We start from the raw sequence: 25,944 nt of genomic DNA, 5'->3' as shown, positions 1-25,944 counted from the left end.
CATTGTCAAAAGCAGACAGCATTTCAGTGATTTATTTCACATGGCATATTCAGAAGGAATTATTTTAATACGTTTGAGTTAATTCTATCATTGACTTAAAAATAACTAGTGAAAGAAATATTTTAGTACTTGTAAGTTTTGTCATTATCATTTCATAGTTTTCTTATGAATACTTAAGAGTAATTTACTAATATGCAAAAACTTGAGAAAAAAGCAGCAAAGTAACGAGTTCCTAGGTTAATATTAACATTAAAATTAACCACTGTAACTTTTATCCACACACAAATGTTCATTTTTCCTTTAGAGTTTTAAAATTCTTAAGACTTTGGAGAATAAACTAAAGATTTCCCAAAATAATGACAAATTACTTGAGACTGGAGGGGAAAATGAGATGTTTGCAATATTTTTACTCACTTCTTTAAGTTCTACACTAAAAAAGAAACATGGGTAAGACTTTATATGTTTTTATTACATTTCTTATATTAATAGTTATATAGTCAGACAGGTATAATTTGTTAAAGAACAAATAAGGATATTATTTTTTTAGATCTTTAAAATCTTTTTATTATTGGATAGAGGCAGGGAAAAATTGAGAGCAGAGAGGTAAAAAGACAGAGAAGAATCTGAAACCCTGCTTCACCACTCATGGAGCTCCCCCACTGCAAGTATGGACCAGGGGCTTGAACCTGGTCCTTGTGCACTGTATTGTGTATGGTTATCCAGGTGCCTCACCGACAGGCTCTTATGATATTATTATTGAATGATATTTTTAAGTGGGAATAAAATGGACCCAAAGTTATGAGTCAAATATAAAACCCTGTGCTGAGACATACATTATTGGAAGACTTGAAAATACACATTACAGCAAAAATACAAATAACAGTAATGAATCTTATGAAGATGAACTTAGGCATAAAGAACTATTATATACATGCAAGAAATAAAGTGTGGAAAAGTATCAGACCTCACTAATAAAAGTGCTACTAATAAACGCTAATAAAATGCTATTAATAAATATGGTGTCACAAGCAAGTGTTCTCTCCAGCAACTTTGCTGACCATTCAGAAATGCCCACCATAAAGATAGAGATGTAGTAACTAGTAAGTTGTCAGACTACTAAGCAATCAAAGAATCCATTGAACAGCATCCAAGGGACTCCATTATCCTACTACCACTACTAGAACAATGAACAATGACCAGAAATAACTATGCACGATTACGAATAAAAACATAGTTAAGTAGGTTTGTAGAAACTCAACGTGAGAGGGAGTAACAGAGGAATGTAAAGCGATGTGTGTGACTTCGTTACTGGCACATACATCTGTGGAGAGATCTTCACCCAGGAGATCCCGAGGGGGAATCACTTCCGATGGTAGACTTGGATAAAAGAAGTTAGTGTTTGTTGATTGTGACGCAACGCACAGATTGTAGAAGTAGGGCAAAGTTCCTTCACTGTGGTTGGGGGCAACAGCAGGTGCAGACTTGGAGCAGACACCAGCCTGAAAGCAGCCCCAGGCCTCTTGGCTGGAGGAGCTGCGCAGGCGCAGGGCGACCGCCAGGATCACGGCGAGCAGGAAGAGCACGGAGATGAAGGCCAAGGCCAGCACCAGGTAGAACTGCAGCTCAGCCTGCGGGTCAGCGCGAGGAGGGCGCTCGCCCAGGTGGTGGTCGGGCGGCACCTCTTGCAGGCTGTCTGCGAAGACCAGCAGCAGAGTGGCGGTGGCAGAGAGGGGCGGCCGTCCCCCGTCGCGCAGGGCCACCAGCAGGCGCTGTCTGGCCGCGTCCCTGTCGCCCAGGGGCCTGGCCAGGCGCACCTCGCCCGTGCGCAGCCCCAGGCCGAAGAGCCCGGGCTCGCTGGCCTGCAGCACGTGGTAGGACAGCCAGGCGTTGTGTCCCGCGTCGGCGTCCACCGCCACCACCTTGGTGACCAGGTATCCGGGCTGCACGGTGCGCGGCACCGTGTCGAAGAGCGCCGAGCCGTCGCGCCCCAGCGCGGGGTAGAGCACGCGGGGCGCGTTGTCGTTGCGGTCGCCCACCAGCACGCGCAGGCTCACGTTGGCGCTGCGCGCGGGCGAGCCCTGGTCGCGGGCCTGCAGAGTCAGCGCGAAGCCGCGCAGCTGCTCGTGGTCGAAGGCGCGCTGCGCGAACAGCACCCCGCTCTGCGCGCTCAGCGACACGAAGGACGCCAGTGCGCGCGGCGCCAGGTCGCTGCCCACGATGGAGTAGGACACGCGGCCGTTGGGGCCCAGGTCGGAGTCGGAGGCGCTGACCTGCGCGATGGAGGCGCCTGGCGGGTTGTTCTCCTCTACCTGCACCAGGTAGGCGGCCTGGTGGGATAGCAGGCGAGTTATCATTGAAGTCAGAGATGTGCAGGGTGACACTGGTGCTGGAGGAGTTGGGCGGATGCCCCCTGATGGTGGCTGTGATAGTGAGGTTATCTGTTCTTGGTCAAGGACACTGTCAATTACCAATTTGTAATAATTCTTGGAATTGGATTCTAATTTGAAAGGAACACCTTTCTGGATATTGCACACGAGGATACCATTTTCTCCAGAATCCTAGTCATGCAGTTTAATGAGGGCTGTTACAGATCCTAGTGCTTAGTTCTCTGGGACAGATCCCAGAGACGTGGGACATGAATTACACTTCTGGAGCAGTATGGTTCTCATCAACAATTTTAAAACATTACAATGAGCGGAATGCATTCCTCCATCCTTGCCTTCTACACCCAATATATATCTACTTGTTTCTTCAAAGTCCATTGTAGTTTGATGATTGTGATGTAGCCAGTATCTGGATTAAGAATGAAAAGAAGAGTGGTACTTTTGGGACATTGAGAAAAGCATAGGTGATCTGTGCATTGATGCTCTCATGCTGGTCGGTGGCCATTACCCTAAGAATAGACGTTCTTGGGGGCACAGTTTCTCTGATGCTAGCTAGCTCTGTATGTGTCCTGGCTGAAAACAGGAACATTATCAATAGCATCTGTGACCTGGATCAGGATCTCTGTGGTGCTGCTTAGAGAAGGGTCCCCACCTTCCATGGCAGTCAGAACTAAACGGTGGGAAAAACAAAGCTTTGTTGTTCTCTAATCGTTTTCCAGCAGCAATTCTGGGTATTTATTTCCATCAGGACTTCTGTTTACATAAGTGCTCACTGGAGTTGATAGTGTACATCTTCAGTGAGTTACTTTCAACATCTCCGTCTTGTGCAGAATCCAGGGGAAATGTCACCCCTGATAAGGCAGACTCACAGATTTCTAAATCAGTGCCCTTTCCAATGAAATATGGTACATTATCATTGATACCTTGGATTGAAACAATCATGTGGAATACAGTCATTGGGTTTTCATCGAACATTTCAAATTCTAGTACACACTTCGATTTACTTCCACAAATTTTCTCTCCATCTATTCTACCACTCACTAACAAATTCACATGGAAAAAATCTTCTGCACAAACCCTAAGTTTCCTAGCTGGCAATTCCTGGACTAAGACCCTTGGGGTTCCCTACCCTGGAGCCCTTTGCCAGTCCCTCCTGAATGGAGTACTGGATCTGCTGGGAGATGGCCCCACACAACAAAGGCAGCAGAAAGAGAAAGAGTACCTCACTTTCCATAGAGTCAGCTCCTTTGTATTTCTTGAGCTCTCTGGGAAACTTCTCTTCAAGTTGCCTCTGGTATGTTTTTTAAAAATCTGTGATTGCATCCTGGACTTTCATGATTTGAGGGTAAGATTTACTGGTTAGAAGCTTGAAGGTACACAGGCTGCTTCCAAGTTCTGTGTGTGCATTTAACAATGTTTGAAAGCACTCTGCCTGACACTCCTGCAGAATTAAGAACTCTTATCTTCCCTTTGGTGAACAGCAGTGCCCAGAGGTTGTCTGAGAAAACTGCATAGTGCCCATGTTTATTCTCAAGGTGAAAGATCTTGAATCTAAGTACCCAGTCTTAAAATTTGTTGGAAAGAACCAGATATTTAAAATGTCTCTTAATATGTGACATTGAGTGGTCTGAGAGGTGACACAATGGAGAAAGCATTGGATTCTCAACCATGAGGTCCTAAGTTTGATCGCCAGCAGCACATGTACCAGAGTGAAGTCTGGTTCTTTCTCTCTCCTATCTTTCTCATGAATAAATAAATAAATTCTTAATTAAAAATATTTTTAAATGTGATATTGACTAGTTTTATGTCATCTTATAAGTGTTGCTATCATTTTACATTAGAAAATTATCCATCATGTGGTCTGGGAGGTGGCACAATGATAAAGCTTTGGATGCTCAAGCATGAGGGCCTGAGTTCGATCCCTGGCAGCACATGTGCCAGAGTGATGTCTGATTCTTTCTCTTCTCCTATCTTTCTCATAAATAAATAAATAAATAAAATCTTTTTTAAAAAGAATGTTATCAATCAGTATTTTATTCAACCATTTCAGTGTTGGGGTAAAAATATTTTCAATGATCCCACTGTACTTATAAAACTGACACCACTAGTATGAATACAAATAAACAAGTTACTGGCTTTTAATACACACTTAAGTGTACTATGATCCTTACATTTTTTCTTTCTCTACTTGAGCACAACTCAGCTCTGGCTCTTGTTGGTATGGAGAAAGGGGTTTGAATCTAGGATTTCTTGTCATATAAATCCTGTGTACTACCATTGTGATATTTTCCTGACCCCAGTCCTTACCTTTTTACAAGTATATAACTTTAATTATTTAGCATTTAACCCCATATAGACTGTGTAAAGTCAGTGATACTTTACAAACATAATGGTCTTTATGAAAAAAGATAATTTTAAAGTATGCTCATCATCTTGAAGCATACATAATAGTTGCACTGAAAATAGTAGAGCCTGGTATTTTGATAAAAGAACTAATTTAATATTTTCGCACACATACACATGCTTTTTTATATGACTGAAACTTGTGTAAAGTATATTTATTTTTATGAAACCAGCACTCCTTTACTATATGAATATTCATGCAATGCTCCATAATGTCACTGCTCAGCTCTAATTCATTCCACTAACAAATGAGGTGAGTTTGACTTTTTTAAAAGAAATTTTTAATTTTTTCCCTTGTTGTTTATCGTTGTTGTTGTTGCTGTCATTGTTTGATAATACAGAGAGAAATTGAGAGAGGAGGGGAAGGCAGAGAAAGGAGAGAAAGATAGACACCTGCAGACCTGCTTCACCACCTGTGAATCGTACCCCCTGCAGGTGCCAGGAGCTGGGGGCTCGAACTGGGATCCTTACGCCAGGCTTCCCGCCATGTGGGCTTAACCCGCTGCACCATCACCTGGCTCCCTTGACTTCTTTTTTTAACCAGAGCACTGCTCAGCTCTAACTTATGGTGGTGCAGGGTACTGAACCTACAACTTTGGAGCCTCATGTGGAGAGTCTCTTTGCATAACCATTATGCTATCTACCCTTGCCAGAGTTTGACTTAATTAGTGGTGTATTGTCCCAAGACATTAGGAGTCCTTAGACACTCAAAGGTAGAATTTACCTTGTAATCCTTGAAATGGCCTCCCACCAAATTAGACATCAACTCATGTGGGGCTATGTGTAAGCTTGATAGAGCTTAGGGAGAACTCCCCCCATCCTTGGATGGAGGTCTGAGAAGATACCCTCTTGTTAGTCTCTCTCAACCGAGGTGAGCAAAGGGGAGAAGCTGTCTCTCAGACGAAAGTTCTTCCTGTCTTGACTCTCAAGAACACAGAAACCTCAATACCTCTCTCCATTAACTGCAGGCCACATGGCCGCCTACTTTAAGATTCATTTACTCAAAGTTCACCTCACCTTCTGATCACAGAGGAGAACACACCTTATCATACACTCCATCATACACCTCAGACCCCAGACAAGAGAAATTCCAAACTATATGGCCTTTTGATATCCATCTTCTCTCTGTCTCACCCTACTGATTTAACCCCTATGCTTCTCCCAAATACCTTTAGATAATTAAGTTGCTTGTGTCATGGAGAATAACTGTCTTGTATCTCATCAATTCCTGTCATACCAGCCCCCTACCATAGTGGCAAGCTGACCTTTAAGGAACCTGTAATTTCTGACATATTTCAATAATGCCCTTTGTTTGGTTTTCTATTTAAACTCATGTCCACCTGCCAATAAAGGAGATTTGAGATTTGAGAACATATCATTTCTCCCTAGTGTCTTTGCTTCGTTTCATCCCTTTGAGTGAGTGAGAGAGAGCTGGTTGGTTGCCTTCCTGCTGGTGTCACCCTGCATGAACGCCGACAAACTCAACAATTTATTCTCCTATTCTTCACTGCTAACACATACACATTTTATACTCCAGGAAAAAGGAAAAGCTTTCCTAAGACAATTTGTTTTTCCTACATTATTCTGTTCCTTTCTATTTTGCCTATTATAATGCCAGGGCTTCATACAAATGGGGCACCATAGTCCTGGGCTTACTTTTTAATTTTTTTTAGTGAGGGTAGAGGGAGATAGATACACATAAAGGAGAGACTATTACAGTAGCACTCCACTATAAAAAGAGCTCCTTGGATGCCATGATGCTCCCTTGTGATGCCAGGGTTTGAACCCAAGGTCTCAAGCTGGGTAAAGCCCCTTGTGCCTAGTGAACTATTTCCTGATCTCTTTTCATACTCAAATGTGTCTTCTCAATCTATTGAAAGAAGTATCAGCTCCTTTATTCTAGAGCTAATGAAATATATTTTAGTCTAAATTTGGATGATCCTAATATGACTTCATAAGTGAAAATAATTTTATGAGCTTCAAAATGAACCAACAATTTCCAGTCCAAGAAAGTTGTATGTCTTCAATCCCATTGTTGGAAAGGATGGTCTGAAAACCCCTCACTGGGGTTGAGACATATCTCAACAGTATTTATCCTTCTCAAAAGACAAGAAAAGTCTTTTTGAATTCTGAACCATGAAGTCCTAAGTTCGATCCCCAGCAGCACATGTACCAGAGTGTTATAAAACCAAGGTTTATAACACTTTAGGAAATTGAACTCCTGACATTCAAGCAAAAGAACAAAATCATTATGAATACATACAGAAGTAACCTAAGTGTCCATTGCTAAATGAATACAGAAAATCTGATATAGATATAAATGTTTGTATGTGACAGTATTATACAATCACAAAACTAAAATTTTGCCATTTTTGCCAATATGGCTGGTTATAGAGGGCATTATGCTAAGTTAAATAAGTCAAATAGAGAAAAATACGTATTTATTTTTAAAATATATATTTTCAATTATATCTGACAAAAGAACAAAATGGTGGTTGCAAAACAAAAATGGGGAAGGGAGGAGGGTAGTGACAAATTCATGTAAAGGAAAATCAACCATAGAAACTATGTTAGATAGATAGTGTTAGATAGAAACTACACTGTTTAAAAATATTTATTTATTCCCTTTTGTTGCCCTTGTTATTTTATTGTTGTAGTTATTATTGTTGTTATTGATGTTGTTTTTGGATAGGACAAAGAGAAATGGAGAGAGGAGGGAAAGACAGAGACGGGGAGAGAAAGATAGACACCTGCAGAACTGCTTCACTACCTGTGAAGCAACCCCCCTGCATATGGGAAGCCAGGGACTCGAACCAGGATCCTTATGCCTGTCTTGTGCTTTGTAACACCTATGCTTAGCCCACTGTGCTACCACCAGACTCCCAAAACTACACTTTTGATGATAGTCATAATGTTTATGTTGATGTTGGATGATAATATTACACATATGATACCCACACAAGCCAATATTACTTAAATGAAATTTTAACTTTAAAAATGATAAATATATACACCTCAGGTATACACAGTAGGGGCTACCGGTCAAGCAAAACCATTTGGCCAACTTCTATATATTTTTTTTATTCCACGTGGGACTTTTTTTTAATGGGTTGGATTAATGGTTTACAGTATATGCAATTGTTGATACATTGGTAAAATTTCTCTGTTTTCTGCAAAATATTCTCAATCCCAACATAAGTTTTCCTCCACCAGGAGGACCTGAAAGGTCCTCCCCTCCTCAGAGTCCATTACTTTGGTGCAATATATCAAACCCAGTTCAATTACTCCTTTGTGTTTTCCCTTTCTGCTTTTATTTTTCAACTATGAGTGAGGTCATCCCATAATCATCTTTATCTTTCTGGTTTATCTCACTTAACATGATTCCTTCAAGCTCCACCCATGATGAAGTGAAGAAGGTAAATTCATTATTCTTAATAGCTGAGTAGTAGTACATTGTGTATATACAACAAAACTTTCTTAGTCACTCATTTCTGGTAGGCCCCGAAAAGGCTTCTAGATTTTGGCTATTGCAAATTGTACTGCTATAAATATAGGTATACAAACATCTTTTTGGATGAGTGTGTTTGGTTCCTAAGGATATGTCCCCAAGAAAGGAATTGACAGGTCACAAAGTAGGTCCATATCTAGCTCTCCAGACTGCTCTCTACAGGCTAACCTCTACATTTTATTCCCTACAGTTTTCATGTCATTGAGATTCAGGAGATAAGTATCATTTCATGGGAATTTAATATATCTATAGATGTATGGTTACTTTTGTAGCAAAATATGTTATGCCATCTGAAGTGAGTAACTTCAAGACATAGAAAACAGTCTGTTACAAAACATAAAACTGTGCTCAAGTATGGAATTATTAGCATAGCTATTCAATGACTCAAGTAGGAGGAGCATTCATAACTTCAAAGAGTAGCTTTATACCTCAGTAAATTCTCATAAAAGCAATTAGAACCATTGCCTCAAACACACACACCCTTTATGATGTATTAAAAAAAATAGATGCCAAATGCCACTCAATCATAGCTGTTCAGAAAATAAGACCCAGAACTAGAAAAGAGAAATTATTTAAAGAAGACTCATGATGTTTGTATTTCTTTGTGTTCAGATAAACGTATACTATACCTTTATAAACATCACACTAACATTATTACTATAATTTTCAAAGAAAGATATAACTTACTTGGGGTAGCTTGGTTTCACCTTTTGCTTCAAGAAAATCTTGAGGTACCAGAAGAGGCTCACTTTTCTCACAGCTCTCCTGGCTGATGAGGGTGTCAGCATAGTTGGGCTGGGGGAAGATCAGGTGACTCTTCCTGGAGTCTGCAGTGAGGGACACCTCATGGGAATAGGTCTGCAGGAAAGCCTGCACCCCATCCACACCCACAAAGTGAGAGGCAGGAAGGCCAGCCAGTTCACCTGCTGAAGCCTGGAGCAGGCGGGATGTGTGCCAGCGCCTCAGCCTGACAGCCAGCAGCACGATGACAAAGGCAAGGAAGACACAGGAGACCACGGCCACTGCCACCACCAGGTAGAGTGTGAGGTCAGAATCTCCAGGACTGGCAGGAGACTCCAGGCTGCCCAGGTCAGCCAGCACATCTGGGATGCTGTCAGCTATGGCCACAGTGAGTGTGACAGTGGCTGAGAGAGGGGGCTGGCCATGGTCCTGCACTGCCACCACTAGGCTCTGCTTGAGAGCATCTCTGTCCAGCAGGGCCCTGGCAGTGTGCACCTCACCTGTGTGCAGCCCCACTGAGAAGAGCCCTGGCTCACTGGCCTTGAGCAGGCGGTAGGACAGCCAGGCATTCTGGCCTGAGTCTCTGTCCACTGCCACCACCTTGGTCACCAGGTATCCAGGCTCTGCAGAGCGGGGTGCCAGCTCCACTCCTGTGGAACCATCAGTGGGGAGGGTGGGGTACAAGATCTCAGGAACATTGTCATTCTGGTCCAGAATGAAAAGCCTCAGGGACACATTGCTGCTGAGTGGAGGCTTCCCATTGTCACAGGCTGTCACCTGTAGCTGCAGGTCTCTAACCTGTTCATAATCAAAGGAGTGCAGTGCATACAAGACTCCAGTGTCAGAGTTGATGGAGACATAAGTGGAGAGAGGTGACCCTTGGACAGTCTCCTCAGTCAGAGCATAGGTGACTTGGGCATTCTCAGTGCTGTCAGGGTCCTGGGCAGTCACACAGAAGATGGAAGCCCCCCTGGGGTTGTTTTCCTGAATGAAGGCAGAGTAGGAGGCATGTGTGAAGGCAGGTGGGTTGTCATTGGTGTCTGTCACCTGCAGGGAGATGTGAGTGTCTGTGGTCTGTGGTGGAATTCCTCCATCTGTGGCTCTCAGTGTGATGTTATATTTGGGAACTTGTTCTCGGTCCAGGGATCTGGCTGTCACCAAGCGGTAATACTGGCCTATTGATTTTTCTAAATTAAAAGGCATGTTTCCCAGGACAGAAACTGTGACTTGTCCATTTTGTCCAGAATCTCGGTCATGCACATGTATAAGGGCAACTTCTCTTCCAGGAGTAGTTTCTTCTGGGACTGACCCTGTGAGAGAAGTGATTGTAATTTCTGGGGCATTGTCATTCACATCCAGAACTGTGACTAGAATCTTAGCTCTTGAAAGGAGTCCTGGTCCATCTACTGCTTCAATTTTAATTTCATGGAACATAGCATCCTCATAGTCCAGATTTCTTAGTAATGATATATCTCCAGTTACCGAATTGAGAGAAAACATCTGAGCAATTTTCCCAGGCATCTTGTCTAGTACATAGGATACCTGAGCATTGAAGCCCTCATCAGGGTCAGTGGCATTGACAGTGAGCAGCCTGGTGCCCACTGGCAAGTTCTCCTGAACACTTACTCGATACTCTGGCTGAGTAAACACAGGCGGGTTGTCATTTGCATCCAGAACTACCACTTGGATGTACAGGTTGCCAGAATGAACAGGTTCACCTGCATCAGAAGCCACCAGAACAATCTGGTGAACTTCTTTGTCCTCGCGGTCCAGAGCTCGCTCCAGCACCAACTGTGGGTACTTGGTTCCATCAGAGACGCTCTTCATCGCTAGGGAGAAGAAGTCGCTATGACTTAGCTGGTAGCTCTGCAGGGAGTTGATGCCCACGTCTGGGTCAAAGGCAGTCTTAAGTGGAAAGTCGGTGCCAGGAGACGTGAGTTCCCCAATTTTTATTTCCATTTCCTGTGTCAGGAAGTCAGGAGCATTATCGTTAATATCTGTGACTTCTACTTCTACTTCAAAGATTTTCAACTTGTCTTCCACCAGGATGTTAAATTTGACCAGACACTGCGCGCTCTGAGCGCAGAGCTCCTCGCGGTCGATCCTGCCTGCGGTGACCAAGCTGCCGCTGCGCGCGTGCAGAGCAAAGAGCTCCGTCCTACCTCGGGAGACGATGCGGACTCCGCGTCCTGCCAGCTGCTGCGGTTCCAGCCCTAAGTCCTCAGCTATGTTGCCCACGAAGGAACCTTTGTCCAGCTCCTCAGGCACAGAGTAGCGGACCTGCCCGGATCCCATCATGCACAACGTCCCCAGGAGCGCGCACAGCAGGACCAGCGCCCCTCTGTTTTGGAATCTCGCGGAATCCGTCATTTCCTGGTCTCTGAATTCGGTTCCAGTGTCCCACGGCAGGCTACAATCTTATTTTCTCAAGCACTTGTGCCTTTCCTGGGTCTCATTCATAGGTCACAGAGCTGGCTGACAGGTAGGATGAGATTCGCAGCAGCTCGGATCTTCTGAGTCTGGTTTGCTTGCTGCCAGAATGAAATGGTGGACTAGTTTCCTGGCTGCATATTTCTCCTGGAGTGGTCAACAGCGACGCTCAGAGGTCTAACCGTTTACTGCACCCTCCCAAACAATCCCAAGTTAGCTTTTCTTATTTTTTTTATTTTTTAAAGTACTCTTTCCGTAGCTGTGTTGTCCACTGCACCTTTTCTTTTTTAGGTTTTATTTATTTATTAATGAGAAATATAGGAAAGAGAGAAAGAGCCAGACATTACTGTGATATACTTGCTGCCGGGGATTGAACTCAGGACCCTCATGCTTGAGAGTCCAGTGCTTTATCCACTGCACCACCTCCAGGACCACCTAAGTTAGCTTTTCTACATGCTTCCTGACACCTAAAATCCTTATGTTATATCACATAACATTACTACTTGACCTAAAGGATGTGACATCAAGTTACCATACTTAGGAAGTCATGCACTGCTCTTAATGCCACAAGTACTGTTTCATCTTGCTAGAGTCACTGTTTTGAAGTATTCATAGTAAGAATAACATGTGAATCGCAGTCTTCTTAAAAGGTTATATCTCTTGCCGTTGGTCCCTGATAGCCTGACATTTTACTTTGGGTATTTCCCAGTTCAACCCATTTTGTAAACAAGTATGTAGTTAGACATCAGAGAACATGTGGGAATTTCAATTGCATGATATGGACACTCTGGCTTCACTCAGAGTAGTAAAGCTATAAAAGCAAGCAAGACATTGTAGTGCATTGGAATAAATGGCATATTGAGCAAAGCTACAGGTGATGGGAGGGCTTTCAACCTGGCCCTAGAGGTGAGCAAAGGCAGCTCCAGGAAACATAATTTCAGAGTCAGGGAAAAGGCCTGGGGTGTGAGAGAAATCTCTTAATTCCAGGGTATTTAAAGTAATTGACTCCTCCTAAGTCTGGACTGTGAGGAAAACTTTTTTTTTTTTTTACATTAGAACTGAAATGTAGTATTGTAAATGTTTGTTTTCTGTTTGAAATATTTGTCCTTTATTTTCTCTTCCTGGTACATAAATAAAAACACATTGTATTTGTCATTTATTTTTTCTGTTGTTGCCACTGTTAGTGCTGGTGCTCTGTGTCTGCACAAGGAATCCACTGCTCCCCATGGACATTCCTCTCCCCCTTCCCCTTTTCCTTGATAGGACAGAGAAAAATTGAAGGGGAGGGGCAGAGAGGGAGGGAGGGGAGGAGGGAGAGATACAGAGAGAGAGAGAGAGAGAGAGAGAGAGAGAGAGAGAAAGCGACCTGCAGACCTGTTTCACAGTTTGCAAAGCTTCCTCACTGCAGGTGGGAACTCTGTGCTTGAACCACAATTTTTGCAAATGGTAACATGTGTTATCAACCAGGCTCAACTCAACCTTGACCTCATATTTGTCATTCCAGGAAGGGTACATGTGACATTTATTCTTCTAAAGATTAACTGTACACATCAAAAGGCCTATGTTTTTATAATTTCATACTTTATTATTTATTTACAAGTATATATATATATATATATGTCATAATCTATCATTCCACAGCAAGTTCTATTCTCTTACAGAGAATCTTGTGACATAATAGTAAGCTCAATGGAACACAGTCTCATAGAAGATTTCCCCAAAGACTCTTAACTGTAAGAAAGAATCATGACACATTGAGAGATGATGTTATAATTAAATACATGTTTCATTGCATGATTATATCCAAATCCTCCAAAAGGATTCTATTATATTGAAATGTACTATATTTCTTCTATATTATAATATTTTACATACTAAAATGAATATAGGATTAATGGGGGAAAGTTGTGGTTGTATGACTAAAGAGAGAATTATTTGTATATGTATATATATTTATGAGACCAACCTGAACACCATTTGGTTTTGGCAGATGTGGCCCCATAGACTGAACCAGGGACCTCAGTCATGCCCGACACTGCGTTCTACCTCTGGGATAGCTTCCTGTCCTTGAACATTTTTAACAGCTATTGTGAGTAGGAAAATTTGAGAAGAAATATTTATAGGAAATATTTTAGGGGTATTCATTACATTCTTAGAAATGTCATGGCATGGTTTTTCTATGCAAAAATAGATCATGACAGTTTCATCAGCCAATATATGATACAATTTCTGAAGACCTCAAGGATATATACTAGAAGTAAAGATAAATAGCAAGGTAGGGTCCAGATAAAAAAAACAAGAAAAGTGAACTATACTACTACACTACCCATTTATTAAAGAGCAGTGATAACTTTATCCGTCCAGGAACACAAAATTACAAACTAATAGAATTTTCTAAGCAGAGAACATTACAGAACTTTGTACAGTATAATAATGTAAATATTTTTCTAAACTTGAATCTTAAAAAGGAAACTCTGCAAATAGAATAAAACTAAGCACCTCACTAACAAAATGAAGGAAATTATTAAGATTTAGTAATGATTAACTATTTATAAACAATATGAAAATGAAGTATAAATTTTAATTTCAAACCAAGTAATTTGAATAAATAAAATTCAACCTTTATATTTTTCAGAGAGAAAGAATTGTTGACCTAGGAAGATAGATGAGAAGATTTTTCCAGATATGAAAATAACACTTGAGAAGTAAGATACTCCAGTTTCTGGTACAGTGCTCTTTTTGTCACATAAACAAATCTTAAACAATCTAATTACTGATGTTGTTCATTACAGTGGTTTATACCCTCCAACCATAGCTGAACATATTTATTGATATTACAGTATAAAGAAATGTATCACCAGAAAACATTTTTAAATGCTGAATACATTCCCACAAGTAAAAATGGGAAAATGTAAAAAGCATATACAATTAATAGGTAATTTTATTTCGTTTAGAAATTATCTCATAAGTATATTGTGATGAGAATTTACCTGAGAAAATGGTTCTGCTCCATTATCTTCAAGTAGAGATTGAGGGTTTGACAGAAATTCCCTTTTCTCACAGCTCTCCTGGCTGATGAGGGTGTCAGCATAGTTGGGCTGGGGGAAGATCAGGTGACTCTTCCTGGAGTCTGCAGTGAGGGACACCTCATGGGAATAGGTCTGCAGGAAAGCCTGCACCCCATCCACACCCACAAAGTGAGAGGCAGGAAGGCCAGCCAGTTCACCTGCTGAAGCCTGGAGCAGGCGGGATGTGTGCCAGCGCCTCAGCCTGACAGCCAGCAGCACGATGACAAAGGCAAGGAAGACACAGGAGACCACGGCCACTGCCACCACCAGGTAGAGTGTGAGGTCAGAATCTCCAGGACTGGCAGGAGACTCCAGGCTGCCCAGGTCAGCCAGCACATCTGGGATGCTGTCAGCTATGGCCACAGTGAGTGTGACAGTGGCTGAGAGAGGGGGCTGGCCATGGTCCTGCACTGCCACCACCAGGCTCTGCTTGAGAGCATCTCTGTCCAGCAGGGCCCTGGCAGTGTGCACCTCACCTGTGTGCAGCCCCACTGAGAAGAGCCCTGGCTCACTGGCCTTGAGCAGGCGGTAGGACAGCCAGGCATTCTGGCCTGAGTCTCTGTCCACTGCCACCACCTTGGTCACCAGGTATCCGGGCTCTGCAGAGCGGGGTACCAGCTCCACTCCTGTGGAACCATCAGTGGGGAGGGTGGGGTACAAGATCTCAGGAACATTGTCATTCTGGTCCAGAATGAAAAGCCTCAGGGACACATTGCTGCTGAGTGAAGGCTTCCCACTGTCCAATGCTGTCACCCACAGCTGTAGTTCACGGAACTGCTCATAGTCAAAGGAACACAAAGCATAGAGGACTCCCGTTTCAGAGTTGATGGAGATGTAGGAGGACAGAGGTGCCCCCTGAACGCTGTCCTCAGTCAAGCTATAAGTGACATGGGCATTGTCTTCAGAGTCAGGGTCCTGGGCCATCAGGGCAAAGATGGAGGCACCTCTGAGGTTGTTTTCAGGAATGTAGGCAGAGTAGGAAGCTTGAGAGAAGGCCGGTGGGTTGTCATTGATGTCTGCCACCTGCAGCCAAACATGAGCCTTGGTAGACAGGGATGGGTCTCCTCCATCTCTGGCTGTCACAGTGATGTTGTAAGAGGAAAACTGTTCCCTGTCAAGGGCTCTGGTTGTAACCAGTCGGTGGTAATTGTCCACTGACCTTTCCAGCTTGAAAGGAAGGTTGTCTGGGAGTGAGCATGTAATAAGTGCATTCTGCCCAGAGTCTCTGTCATGGACATTGAAAAGTGCAATTACAGTGCTTGGAGGAGAGTCTTCAGGAACTGAGCTACTGACAGATGTCATGTAAAATTCAGGGGCGTTGTCATTTACGTCCAAAACTGTGACAATAACCTTTGCTCTGGTCAGGAGGCCAGGGCCATCACGTGCTTCAATATCAATTTCGTGGAATTTGGCATCCTCATAATCAAGTCTTCTGGTAAGTGTTATTTCTCCAGATGTGGACTTCAGCTCAAAGACCTCTGTGGTCTCATCAGGGCTTTTCTCCTGAAAATATGCCACTTGAGCATTGTACCCCTCATCTACATCAGTGGCGGTCACCGTGAGTATGCGGGTGCCTATGGGCTTATCCTCTGGAACACTTACATGGTACTCGGGCTGTGTGAACAGGGGCGCGTTGTCGTTAGCATCCAGGACCACCACGCGGATGCGGGAGGTACCAGATAGCACCGGGTCGCCTCCATCCAAAGCTGTGAGGACAAGATGGTGAGTGGTTTCTTCCTCGCGATCCAGGGCCCGCTCCAGCACCAGCTCCGGGAACTTGTTCCCATCCACGCCGCTCTGCACGTCCAGGGAGAAGTGGTCATTTGGGTTCAGCTGGTATTTCTGCAGACCGTTTTTCCCCACGTCTGCATCATGAGCAGTCTTTAGAGGAATCCTGAATCCCTGAGTAGTTGTTTCACTGATCTTTACCTCCAGTTCATCTACTCCAAAGCGAGGTGCACTGTCGTTAATATCTGTTATTTCCACCTCTACTGAGTAAATATTCAATGTGTCTTCCATCAGGATGTTAAAGTTCACCAGGCACCGAGCGCTCTGAGCGCAGAGCTCCTCGCGGTCGATCCTGCCCGCGGTGACCAAGCTGCCGCTGCGCGGGTGCAGAGCAAAGAGCTGCGTCCTACCTCGGGAGACGATGCGGACTCCGCGCTGCACCAGCACTGGGGCCTCCAAACCCAAATCCTTGGCGATGTTGCCCACAAAGGAGCCTTTGTCGATCTCTTCTGGCACAGAATAGCGCATCAGCCCGGCTCCGGTTTCCCACAGGGCCGCCCAAAGCAGGCACAGCGGGATCAGCCTTCCTTGTAGTGTCCACTCAGGCGGAGCCGCCATTTCTACCCAGGAGCAAGCTAGTCTCAGGGACAACTTCCAGCATCCGGTGCGATTCTCAACCTCTATTCCCAAGGCCCCGGATGGCCACGACCCACTAGACCCAGGACACTCTGAAGACGTTTGATTGACTTTCTCTTCTGCAAGGAAGCATCTCGCTAAAACGCCCAGTTCTTTGTGTGCGGAGAGTGGTAATGTTGATTGGCTGTCCCGCTGGCTTTTACTTCTCAAGTGGTCAACAGCGACGCTCAGAGGCCCAAGTAATTTCTGCACCCTCTCAGGCAAACCCAAATTATTTTAGGTTATGTTTGCCCTGTGACTTTCAGGTTGCTTTGAAAAATCTCGACTGTCTACAATACCCGGAGTAGCTCTTCCAAGGCAGAAGTCTTTCTCTTCCAATTAATAAGAATGGGATACGGAATGTGACCTGGATTGTAGCTGCTAAGAATCATTAAATTCTTCAGGCATTCATTATTCCAAGCATCTAAAAGTACTTGTTATAGTCAGGAAAATAAGATGAATCTCTTAGTAGCTACTTTATCTGTTTAAACTACATTTTTTATGTGTTTGCTGACTGTAATTTCAGATCCTGTATTTAAGTATTGAATTACCATACACTTAGATGTCTTTCATGTACCTGACACAATGCTTTGAATGATTTTGGACACAGAAATACTGAATGCAGTCCTTGCCCTCAAGAAGCCTAAATTGGGGCCTGGTGGTGGCACATCTGGTTACAATGTACAAGGACCAGGTTTTGAGTCCTTGGGCTCCACCTGCAGGGGAAAGCTTTGGGAGTTTGAAGCATATCTGAAAGTCTCCCCCCCCCTCTCCCTCCCTTCCTCCCCATCACCCCCTTCCCTCTGGATGATATCTGGCGGTCTCAATCCAATAAGTAAAGATAAGAAAAGGTAAAGAAAAAAGCTTAATTTATAGGGGAAGATATAGGAAACCAAACAAGAGTATTACAGTAGAGCTGATCATGGCTATGTTGATGGAAAAAGTGGCAGTGGGGAAATGTTCAACACAGAAATAAAGAATCAAGCATGAGTTTTCTGGTTAGGAAGTATTTTCCAGGATATGACTGAAACTGAACCACAAAGGGAAGAAAAATATCAAGGAAATGGCTTTCTGGTCTCTAGAACCTCTGTGCAAATTCTGGCTAGTGAAAGGCAACATGGAACATTTAGGAAATTGAAGGTTGCTTTATTTTATAAAGCTGTTACAGGAAGGTTTTTTATTTTTAAAAGAATCTTTTGGAGAGTTAGCAATTAAAAGTTGTTTAAAGTTACCAACTTCTTTTTTTTCTTCTGATTTCAAGTGTTTTGTAAGCACAGAAATACAATTCACTGAATATGCTTCTTTACTGTTTCATTTTTATTTACTTATTCCAAGATGTTTTATTTCTAAAATAAGTTTTGAAATAGTTCAAATATACAGACAAGTATAGAAAATAATAGTGGGTATAGATAGCATAATGGTTATGAAAAGAAACTCTCTTGCCTGAGGCTCCAAAGTCCCAGGTTCAATCCCCTGTACCACGATAAGCCAGAGTTGAACAGTGCTCTGATAAAATAATAGTAATAATAGAATGAAATTTTGTGTATATATCACTTAACACTAATAAATTCTTTGCACTTGGTCATTTTAATTATAATGTTTTTAAACATCGTCTTTCGAACAATTTCGGGCTTAAGAGAAAGGTTACACGATAAAACAAAAATTAAAAAAGAAAAAAATTTCCCTTAGCCCCTCTGAATAGAAAGGTTGTGTAAAGAGTTCAAAGGGTTTCCATATATGCTTCATCCATTATCCCACATGTCAACATTTTGATTCCTTGCTCAGCCTCCATGTTTCCTCTGGAGTCTCTCCGATTGTTTCAGATTGTAGATAGGTTGTTCCTTCAGTTCTAAGTACTTCACTGTGTGTTTCTTAAAACTAATTATTTCATTACCAAAATATGATAAAATTTGCAAAATGTTATTAATACATGATCTTAACTGTAAACATTACTCAATTTTTTTCCAGTTGTCACTGAAATGTTAAAGAGAACAAAATTCCAGCATAGGATCTCACCCAGGATCACATATTTTATTTAAGGACAGCTCTCTTAGTTGCACTTACTCTGAGGTATTTCATTGTGTTTCAAAATAACATTTCACATGTCGCTTGAAGAAGGGACTGGTCAGTTGCTTTATAGAGATATCCCTCATTAGAGTTTTTAGTGCATTATTTTCTATGATATGATTTAGATTGTGTGGGTTTGTCAGCAGAATTTCAACAGAAATGATGTAGGCTTCTCAGTATACCATGTCACAAGATATATGTATATATATATACATACATATATATATTCCACTTCTGCTAATGTTCATATGATCACTTGGTTAATGTTGCATTTTATAGGCTTATTTACCTATTAAAAAGCACTATTTTCCCTTTTTATAATTATAATTGTCATCTACTATTCAAATATATTTCTAAAGACACTTTCATTATCAATTATTCTTGTACAAAACAATTTTACTATGGTTGTGGATGATCAATTAAAAAATAACCTAGATGGTGTGGGTAGATAGCATAATGGTTATGCAAACAGACTCTCATGCCTGAGGCTCCAAAGTCAGAGGTTCAGTCCCCTGCACCAGCATAAGCCAGAGCTGAGTAGTCCTCTGGTAAAAAGAAAAAAATAAAAGACACAAAACTACTGAAAGAGACTAATCTCCTTGGTACTCCTTATTAAAAAGAGTTCTATTGTTCTCAGTGGTAATTATCATTCAAACATAGCATTTCTGATTCCCATGCATCTATACACAAACATTTGCCTATTTCAGTATCATATAAATGTTAGCATGCTAAGTTTGTTCTACAATACAATTTTTCTCAACATTACACTTCTGAGATTTACTCACAATGTTGATGTTCACTTTACCTATTGGGTGTTATTCTATTATTTGAAAAAATGTTATTTTATTGTCTGTAGGAAGATATTAGTTTATTTCTTTTATGTCGTTTCCCTCTTCACTTTCAATTTCCTTTTCTCATACTTCTTTATGAATGCAAGAATAAGGCAGTAAACATTACTTTGGGGGGCCAGGCAGTAGTGCACCAGGTTAAGTGCACATAGTACAAAGTGCAAGTATACGTGCAAGGATCCCAGTTTGAGCCTTTGGCTCACAACCTGCAGGGGGGTCGCTTCACAAGTAGTGAAGCAGGTCTTCACAGTGTCTACCTTCCCCTCCATACTCAATTTATCTCTGTCCTATTCAATAAAATAAAAAAAGGCCTCCAGGATCTGTGGATTCATAGTGCCAGCTCTGAGCCCCAGTGATAACTTTTGGGGGCAAAAAAGAAAGAAAGAAAGAAAAAAACACGTTACTTTATATGTCTCTAGGTCCAAGATACTCATCTGAAAAATGGAATTTTGGGGTCAACTTGTATAAAAATCACTTCTATTATCATTGCTATATAGTAAACCATGTTACAACATAGTGTCTTAAACAACACGGTTCCATTTGTTTAATAATCTTCAGTCAGCATTGTTGTTTTGTGAGAAGTCTCAATGCACTCAGAGTCAGTTGCTTTGCTGAGAAATCTCAATGCATTCTTTCTAGGTAAACTCATGGCTTCTGCTTTTCCAATGGCTTCTCTATGTGTTTTTGTAACACATGGTCTTACAAGTAGATTAGCTGAATTTTAAAACTTTTTTGAAATATATATAACAATATTGATAAGTGACCATTTCAACCATTTTAAGTATACAGTTCTATAGCATGAAGTATATATACCTTCATCCATCTACATGCCCCCTGTACTCATTAAAAACTCATTTCTTATTTACCCATTCCTAATGCCTTTGGAAATAAACATTCTATTTTCCTTCTCCATGAGTTGGGATACTCTAGGAACTTCATATAACAGGACTCATTAGGAACTGGGTAATGCCACATCTGGTAATACCAATATGTTACTATGAGAAGGACTTGGGTTCAAGATGCCTGTCCCCACCTGCAGGGGGAAGCTTCACAATATAAACACATATTTTAGCAATGCTACAGTTGTCTATCTTTCTCCCTATATAGTTTATTTCCCTCTCCATTTGTCCTTACCAAACAAACAAAAACCAAAACATTTGAGGTGCTGTATTTGTCACATGTAGGCATCAACCCCAGAAATAACCCTCATGACAAAAAGTCAAAGAGAAAAGAGATAGGAATCATATACCCTTTTGTGACTATTTTTTTCTCTTAGCATTATGTCTTAGAGGTTTTCCCAGGTTTATCATTCATCTAAATTCCTTTTTCAAAACATAGTTTACTTAATTTGTAATTAATAGTAGGTTCCAAGATTACAGTGCATAGTTCCACACCATACCCACCACCAAAGTTCTATATCCCCACCCTCCCACCAGCCAAAGATAGACACCTAATTTCTCACAACTGTCAGAAACAGTTTGGTTGCCTCTGCTTTTTCTTTTCCTTTAAAAAAAAATTTTTTTTATGTATTTTCCCTTTTGTTGCCCTTGTTTTAACATTGCTGTGGTTATTGATGTCATCATTGTTGGATAGGACAGAGAGAAATAGAGAGAGGAAGGGAAGGCAGAGAGGGGGAGAGAAAGACACCTTCAGACATGCTTCACCACCTGTGAAGCGACTCCCCTGCGGGTGGGGAGCCGGGGCTCAAACCGGGATTTTTATGCTGGTCTTTGTGCTTTGGACCACGTGCGCTTAACCTACAGCGCCACCGCCGACTTCCGCCTCTGCTTTTTCAAGTCCATGTGCATCATCTCTAGATTCCACCTATGAGTGAAATCATCCAGTAGTTGTTTTTCATCTTTTTATTTTTTCACTAAGCATATTCATCTCTGGTTCCATCCAGTTTGTCCCAGAAGACACAATCCCACCTTTCGTAATTGCAAAGTAGTATTCCATAGAATAGATATCCCATAACTCCTCCTCTTACTACTACTACTACTACTACTTTTTCTTCTTCTTTTCTACCCCCTTTGTATTCTTCTTCCTCCAAGGTTATCACTAGGGCTCAGTGCCGGCACTAAAAATCCTCTGCTCCTGGAGGCGGGAATTCCCCCCCAAGCCCCACACAGTTTTATTTGAATAGGACAGAAAGAACTTGAAAGAAGAGGGGGAGAAAGTGAGGGAGATAGACACCTGAAAATCTTCTTCCATGCTAGTGAAGCATCCCCCCTCAGGTGAGCATCTGGGTCTCAAACCTGGATCCTGTGGGGGGTCCTGCACTTAGCACTATGTGCTCTTAACCAGGTGCACCACCACCTGGCCCCTTCCCATATCTTCTTTATCCAGTCATCTGTGATGGACATTTAGGCTGTTTCCAATCTTCCACCACTGTGAATAATGTGGCTATGAACACGGGTGCATATGTCCCTTTGAATTAATGTTTTGAGTGTCCTTTAGATAAATGTCCAAGTACTATTGCTGAATCAAAAGGTAGAATTCTCTTAAGTTGAATAATGTTCCTTTGTATGTGCATATCATATTTTGCTTACCCGTTCATCAATCTACACATGGTTTACTTCTATGTTTTAACTACTGTGAATAATGCAGCTATGTATGGGTGTATAGATAGATCTGTTAAAGATGATGCTTTCATTATACTCAGAAGTGAATTTAATGGATCATAAATAATTCCATCTTTATTTTTTTGAGGCATTACCACATTGTTTTCCACAGCAGCTGCATCATTTTACACCCCCACCAGCAGTGCTCAAAGATTACAATTTATTCATATTACTGCCAACACTCATGAGTTAAAAAGTCATAACTATCTCAGCTAAGTACAGAGTGGTATATTACTTACTGAGTTACAAGATAACTTCATTTATTTTACAGCATTGGAACTTTAAAAACTCTTGTATTTGTCTCTACAGTTACCCCCTCAATTTTTTCATTGCATTTTACAATGTTATATAAGTATTGCTCAGATTTTTGTTCATTTCTAAGTAGTTTCATTTCCATTATGATTTATGAAATCCAAGAGTAGTTTATGGTGTATATGACATATACAAACTCATTATTTTTAACTTACTGTCTTATTTTACTTTATTACCACCATGGTTATAGCTGGGACTCAGTGACTGCACTACTTTTCCACTACTACTGGTGGACATTTTCCCTTTTTTAGTTTGATAAAGTGTGAGAGAGATTAAGATGTAGAGAGGGAGGAAGAGACAGGGAGAAAGAGAGGCACCTATAGCACTGCCCCACTACTCATAAAGCTTCACTAATACAGGTGGGATCCTGGGGCTTAAGCCCAGGTACTTTGCATGGTAGCATGTGCACGCTACCTGGTACACATACACCCCAACCCTCTGTTTACTATTTTAAGATGCTCACTTCGTGATTTTTCTTTTTTTAAATATTTGTTTATTTATTTATTTATTTATTCTCTTTTGTTGCCCTTGTTTTATTGTTGTAGTTGTTGTTGGATAAGACAGAGAGAAATGGAGAGAGGAGTGGGAAGACAGAGAGGGGGAGAGAAAGAGAGACACCTGCAGACCTGCTTCACCACTTGTGAAGCGACTCCCCTGCAGGTGGGGAGACAGGGGCTCAAACCAGGATTCTTACCCATTCCTTGCACTTTGTGCCACTGATTTTTCTAGTGTTGTTGATGGACAATTCACAAACGGAAGTGTAAGATACTTAATATTACAACTGGATTTTATATATGTATATTGTGAAAGAATTCCCTGACCAAGTTAAATTTTTGGAGGCGGGTGCTGGGCTGGAACACAGGATCTCATTAATGTGATGCATGTGCTCTACCACTAAGCTACATCTTTGTCCCCAAATTTACTTTTGTGTAGAGAAAATACTTGAGTTCTGCTGTCAGTAAATTCCATTATACAATACTGTTGTCAACTATAGCTGCCACACTATACATCATTCAGGCCTTATTTATTTATTTTAGAACAGGAAACTTATATAACTTTATCAAACTTCCCTATACTCATCCTGTTTGTGACTTAAGGGTAGATTATGAGGCATGTATATTACTGATGTTTTGAAATTTGCTGTGTCTTTTTTGTGATGACTATGATAACTTGTCCATATCTGGTAAAGAATAGCTGTTATATATGCATTGTGTATAGATACACAATGTAGGTCAAGTTACTGGATTCTGTTTTTCAAATTTTCTGTGTGTTTAACAATTTTCTAACTGTGGGATCTATTATTTATTATGGAACTCAGCTAAAATCTCCCATTATTAAATCTCCCAAAGCTCTACTACTTCATGGTAGGAGCTCATAAAATTTTTTTTTATTTTTTTTTTATTTAAGAAAGGATTAATTAACAAAACCATAGGGTAGGAGGGGTACAACTCCACACAATTCCCACTGCCCAATCTCCATATCCCACCCCCTCCCCCGATAGCTTTCCCATTCTCTATCCCTCTGGGAGCATGGACCCAGGGTCATTGTGGGTTGCAGAAGGTAGAAGGTCTGGCTTCTGTAATTGCTTCCCCGCTGAACATGGGCGTTGACTGGTCGGTCCATACTCCCAGTCTGCCTCTCTCTTTCCCTAGTAGGGTGGGTCTCTGGGGAAGCTGAAGGAGCTCATAAAATTTATATGGGATTTAAACAGTAAACATAGTTCAGTCAGGTCCTTTGTTAACCTGAGGCACTTATGTCCTGTTATACTGCAGGGACAGTCTTCTGAACCTTAGTGCTCACATCTAAGTCTAATACTAGAACTTTTACAGCTTTATCCTAGCTCACCATTCTCTTTTCCAACTTTGACCCATCTGAATATTTATATTTTAATGTGCACCCTACTATACTTCTGCTTTCCTCTCTATACAATATGTTCTGGTATATTTTTAATTTATAAGAAGAGAGTAGTATATTATGGAATAAACATACCCAATTATATGCTAACACACATTAAATCAAATGTATGCTTCCTTTTGCTAATTTCCTCAGTGACATAATATACAACCCATGATGATTCAAAATTTTCCCAAGTGGAAGAAATTTCTCTTGTTCATTAGTTTATCTCATGAATTAAACAGGTGAACAGTTGATGTATTTTTCAACATGCATAAGTTCAAATAGAAGACTATTGAAAGGATTAAGATAGTTAACAATTGACAACCTGTAACTTGTATAGTTACATTATTTCATGTTAACTCAGTTAAAATTACCCTTACTCAGGCAGACATGTAAATAAATGAGTGCAATCTAGTGACATGTGATACAGCTGAGTTATGAGTAGAATGATATAGAGCTATAGAAGAAGCAGTTAGTGCTGCTGCAGTTGTTAAGAAATGCTTCACAAAGGAAATGGCATCAAAATTGGATTTTGTGGTAGAAGACATGTAGCATGCATATGAAAAGTCAAGAAGCTGCTTCCCCAGAGCCCTTCCCCACTAGGGAAAGAGAGAGACAGGCTGGGAGTATGGATCGACCTGTCAATGCCCATGTTCAGTGGGGAAGCAATTACAGAAGCCAGACCTTCCACCTTCTGCATCCCACAATGACCATGGGTCCATACTCCCAGAGGGCTAAAGAATAGGAAAGCTATCAGGGGAGGGGATGGGATACAGAGTTGTGGTGGTGGGAATTGTGTGGAGTTGTAACCCTCTTATCCTATGGTTTAGTCAATGTTTCCTTTTTATAAATAAAACATTAAAAAAAAGTCAAGAAGTTATATGGACTTAGTAGAAACATTAGTTATTTAATATGTACACTAAGTTTTAGAAAATAACTCTACATCTGTTTATTTCAGTAGAAAAATTGATAAAACAGGGAGCCAGGTGGAGGCACAGTTGGTTAAAGCACACACACTACAGTGAGTCAGGACCAGGTACAATCCCCTGGTTCCCACCTGCAAGGGGAAACAAGTGGTGAAGCAAGGCTGCAGTTGTCTCTCCCTCTCTCTCAATTTCTGTCTCTGCATTAATAAATAATAATTTAAAAAGAAAAACTAGTAAAATAATTATGGAAATGATAGTAGGTAATTAGATCTTTTGAAAAGTGAATTTATGGGGCCCAGGTGATGGCATACCTGGTTAGGTGCACACGTTACCTACC

General features: G+C 41.4%; 2 protein-coding genes, 1 long non-coding RNA gene and 1 pseudogene across 10 annotated transcripts in view; 1 reads left to right on the top strand and 3 right to left on the bottom strand.

Annotated features, from left to right (window-relative positions):
- The window catches only part of LOC103109855 (protocadherin gamma-C4), a 243,096-nt gene that overhangs the window by 207,143 nt on the left and 10,009 nt on the right, over positions 1-25,944 (bottom strand). For 2 of the 8 annotated variants that reach the window (XM_060179903.1, XM_060179910.1), the window contains exon 2: positions 18,232-18,815. The exons of 2 other annotated variants lie outside the window; for them this stretch is intronic. In XM_060179903.1, coding sequence (XP_060035886.1) covers positions 18,810-18,815 — 6 coding nt within the window. In that variant the 3' untranslated portion in view covers positions 18,232-18,809. Of the gene's footprint in view, positions 1-2,709; positions 2,794-2,867; positions 2,958-8,982; positions 11,573-14,456; positions 17,660-18,231; positions 18,816-25,944 lie in introns of those variants that run through there. 4 more of the 8 variants (XM_060179889.1, XM_060179895.1, XM_060179834.1 and 1 more) reach the window with 4 other exon arrangements.
- On the bottom strand, positions 16-3,976 carry LOC107523666 (protocadherin gamma-B1-like; annotated as a pseudogene).
- Positions 11,562-14,469, top strand: LOC132534990 (uncharacterized). Its single transcript, XR_009546760.1, has 3 exons — positions 11,562-11,641; positions 13,457-13,555; positions 14,102-14,469. It is a non-coding gene; the product is annotated as an uncharacterized LOC132534990 (long non-coding RNA).
- LOC103108608 (protocadherin gamma-A2-like) overlaps positions 18,232-25,944 on the bottom strand; it is a 31,262-nt gene continuing 23,549 nt past the window's right edge. The window contains exon 2 of the mRNA XM_060179950.1: positions 18,232-18,815. Within this exon, the coding sequence (XP_060035933.1) occupies positions 18,810-18,815 (6 nt within the window). The 3' untranslated portion in view covers positions 18,232-18,809. The remainder of the gene's footprint in view (positions 18,816-25,944) is intronic.

This window comes from Erinaceus europaeus, chromosome 2 (genome assembly GCF_950295315.1).
Source record: "Erinaceus europaeus chromosome 2, mEriEur2.1, whole genome shotgun sequence".
NCBI classification, from domain to species: domain Eukaryota; kingdom Metazoa; phylum Chordata; class Mammalia; order Eulipotyphla; family Erinaceidae; genus Erinaceus; species Erinaceus europaeus.
The sequence above is the reverse complement of the archived record's forward strand: the minus strand, read 5'-3'. Positions and strand labels throughout refer to the sequence as shown.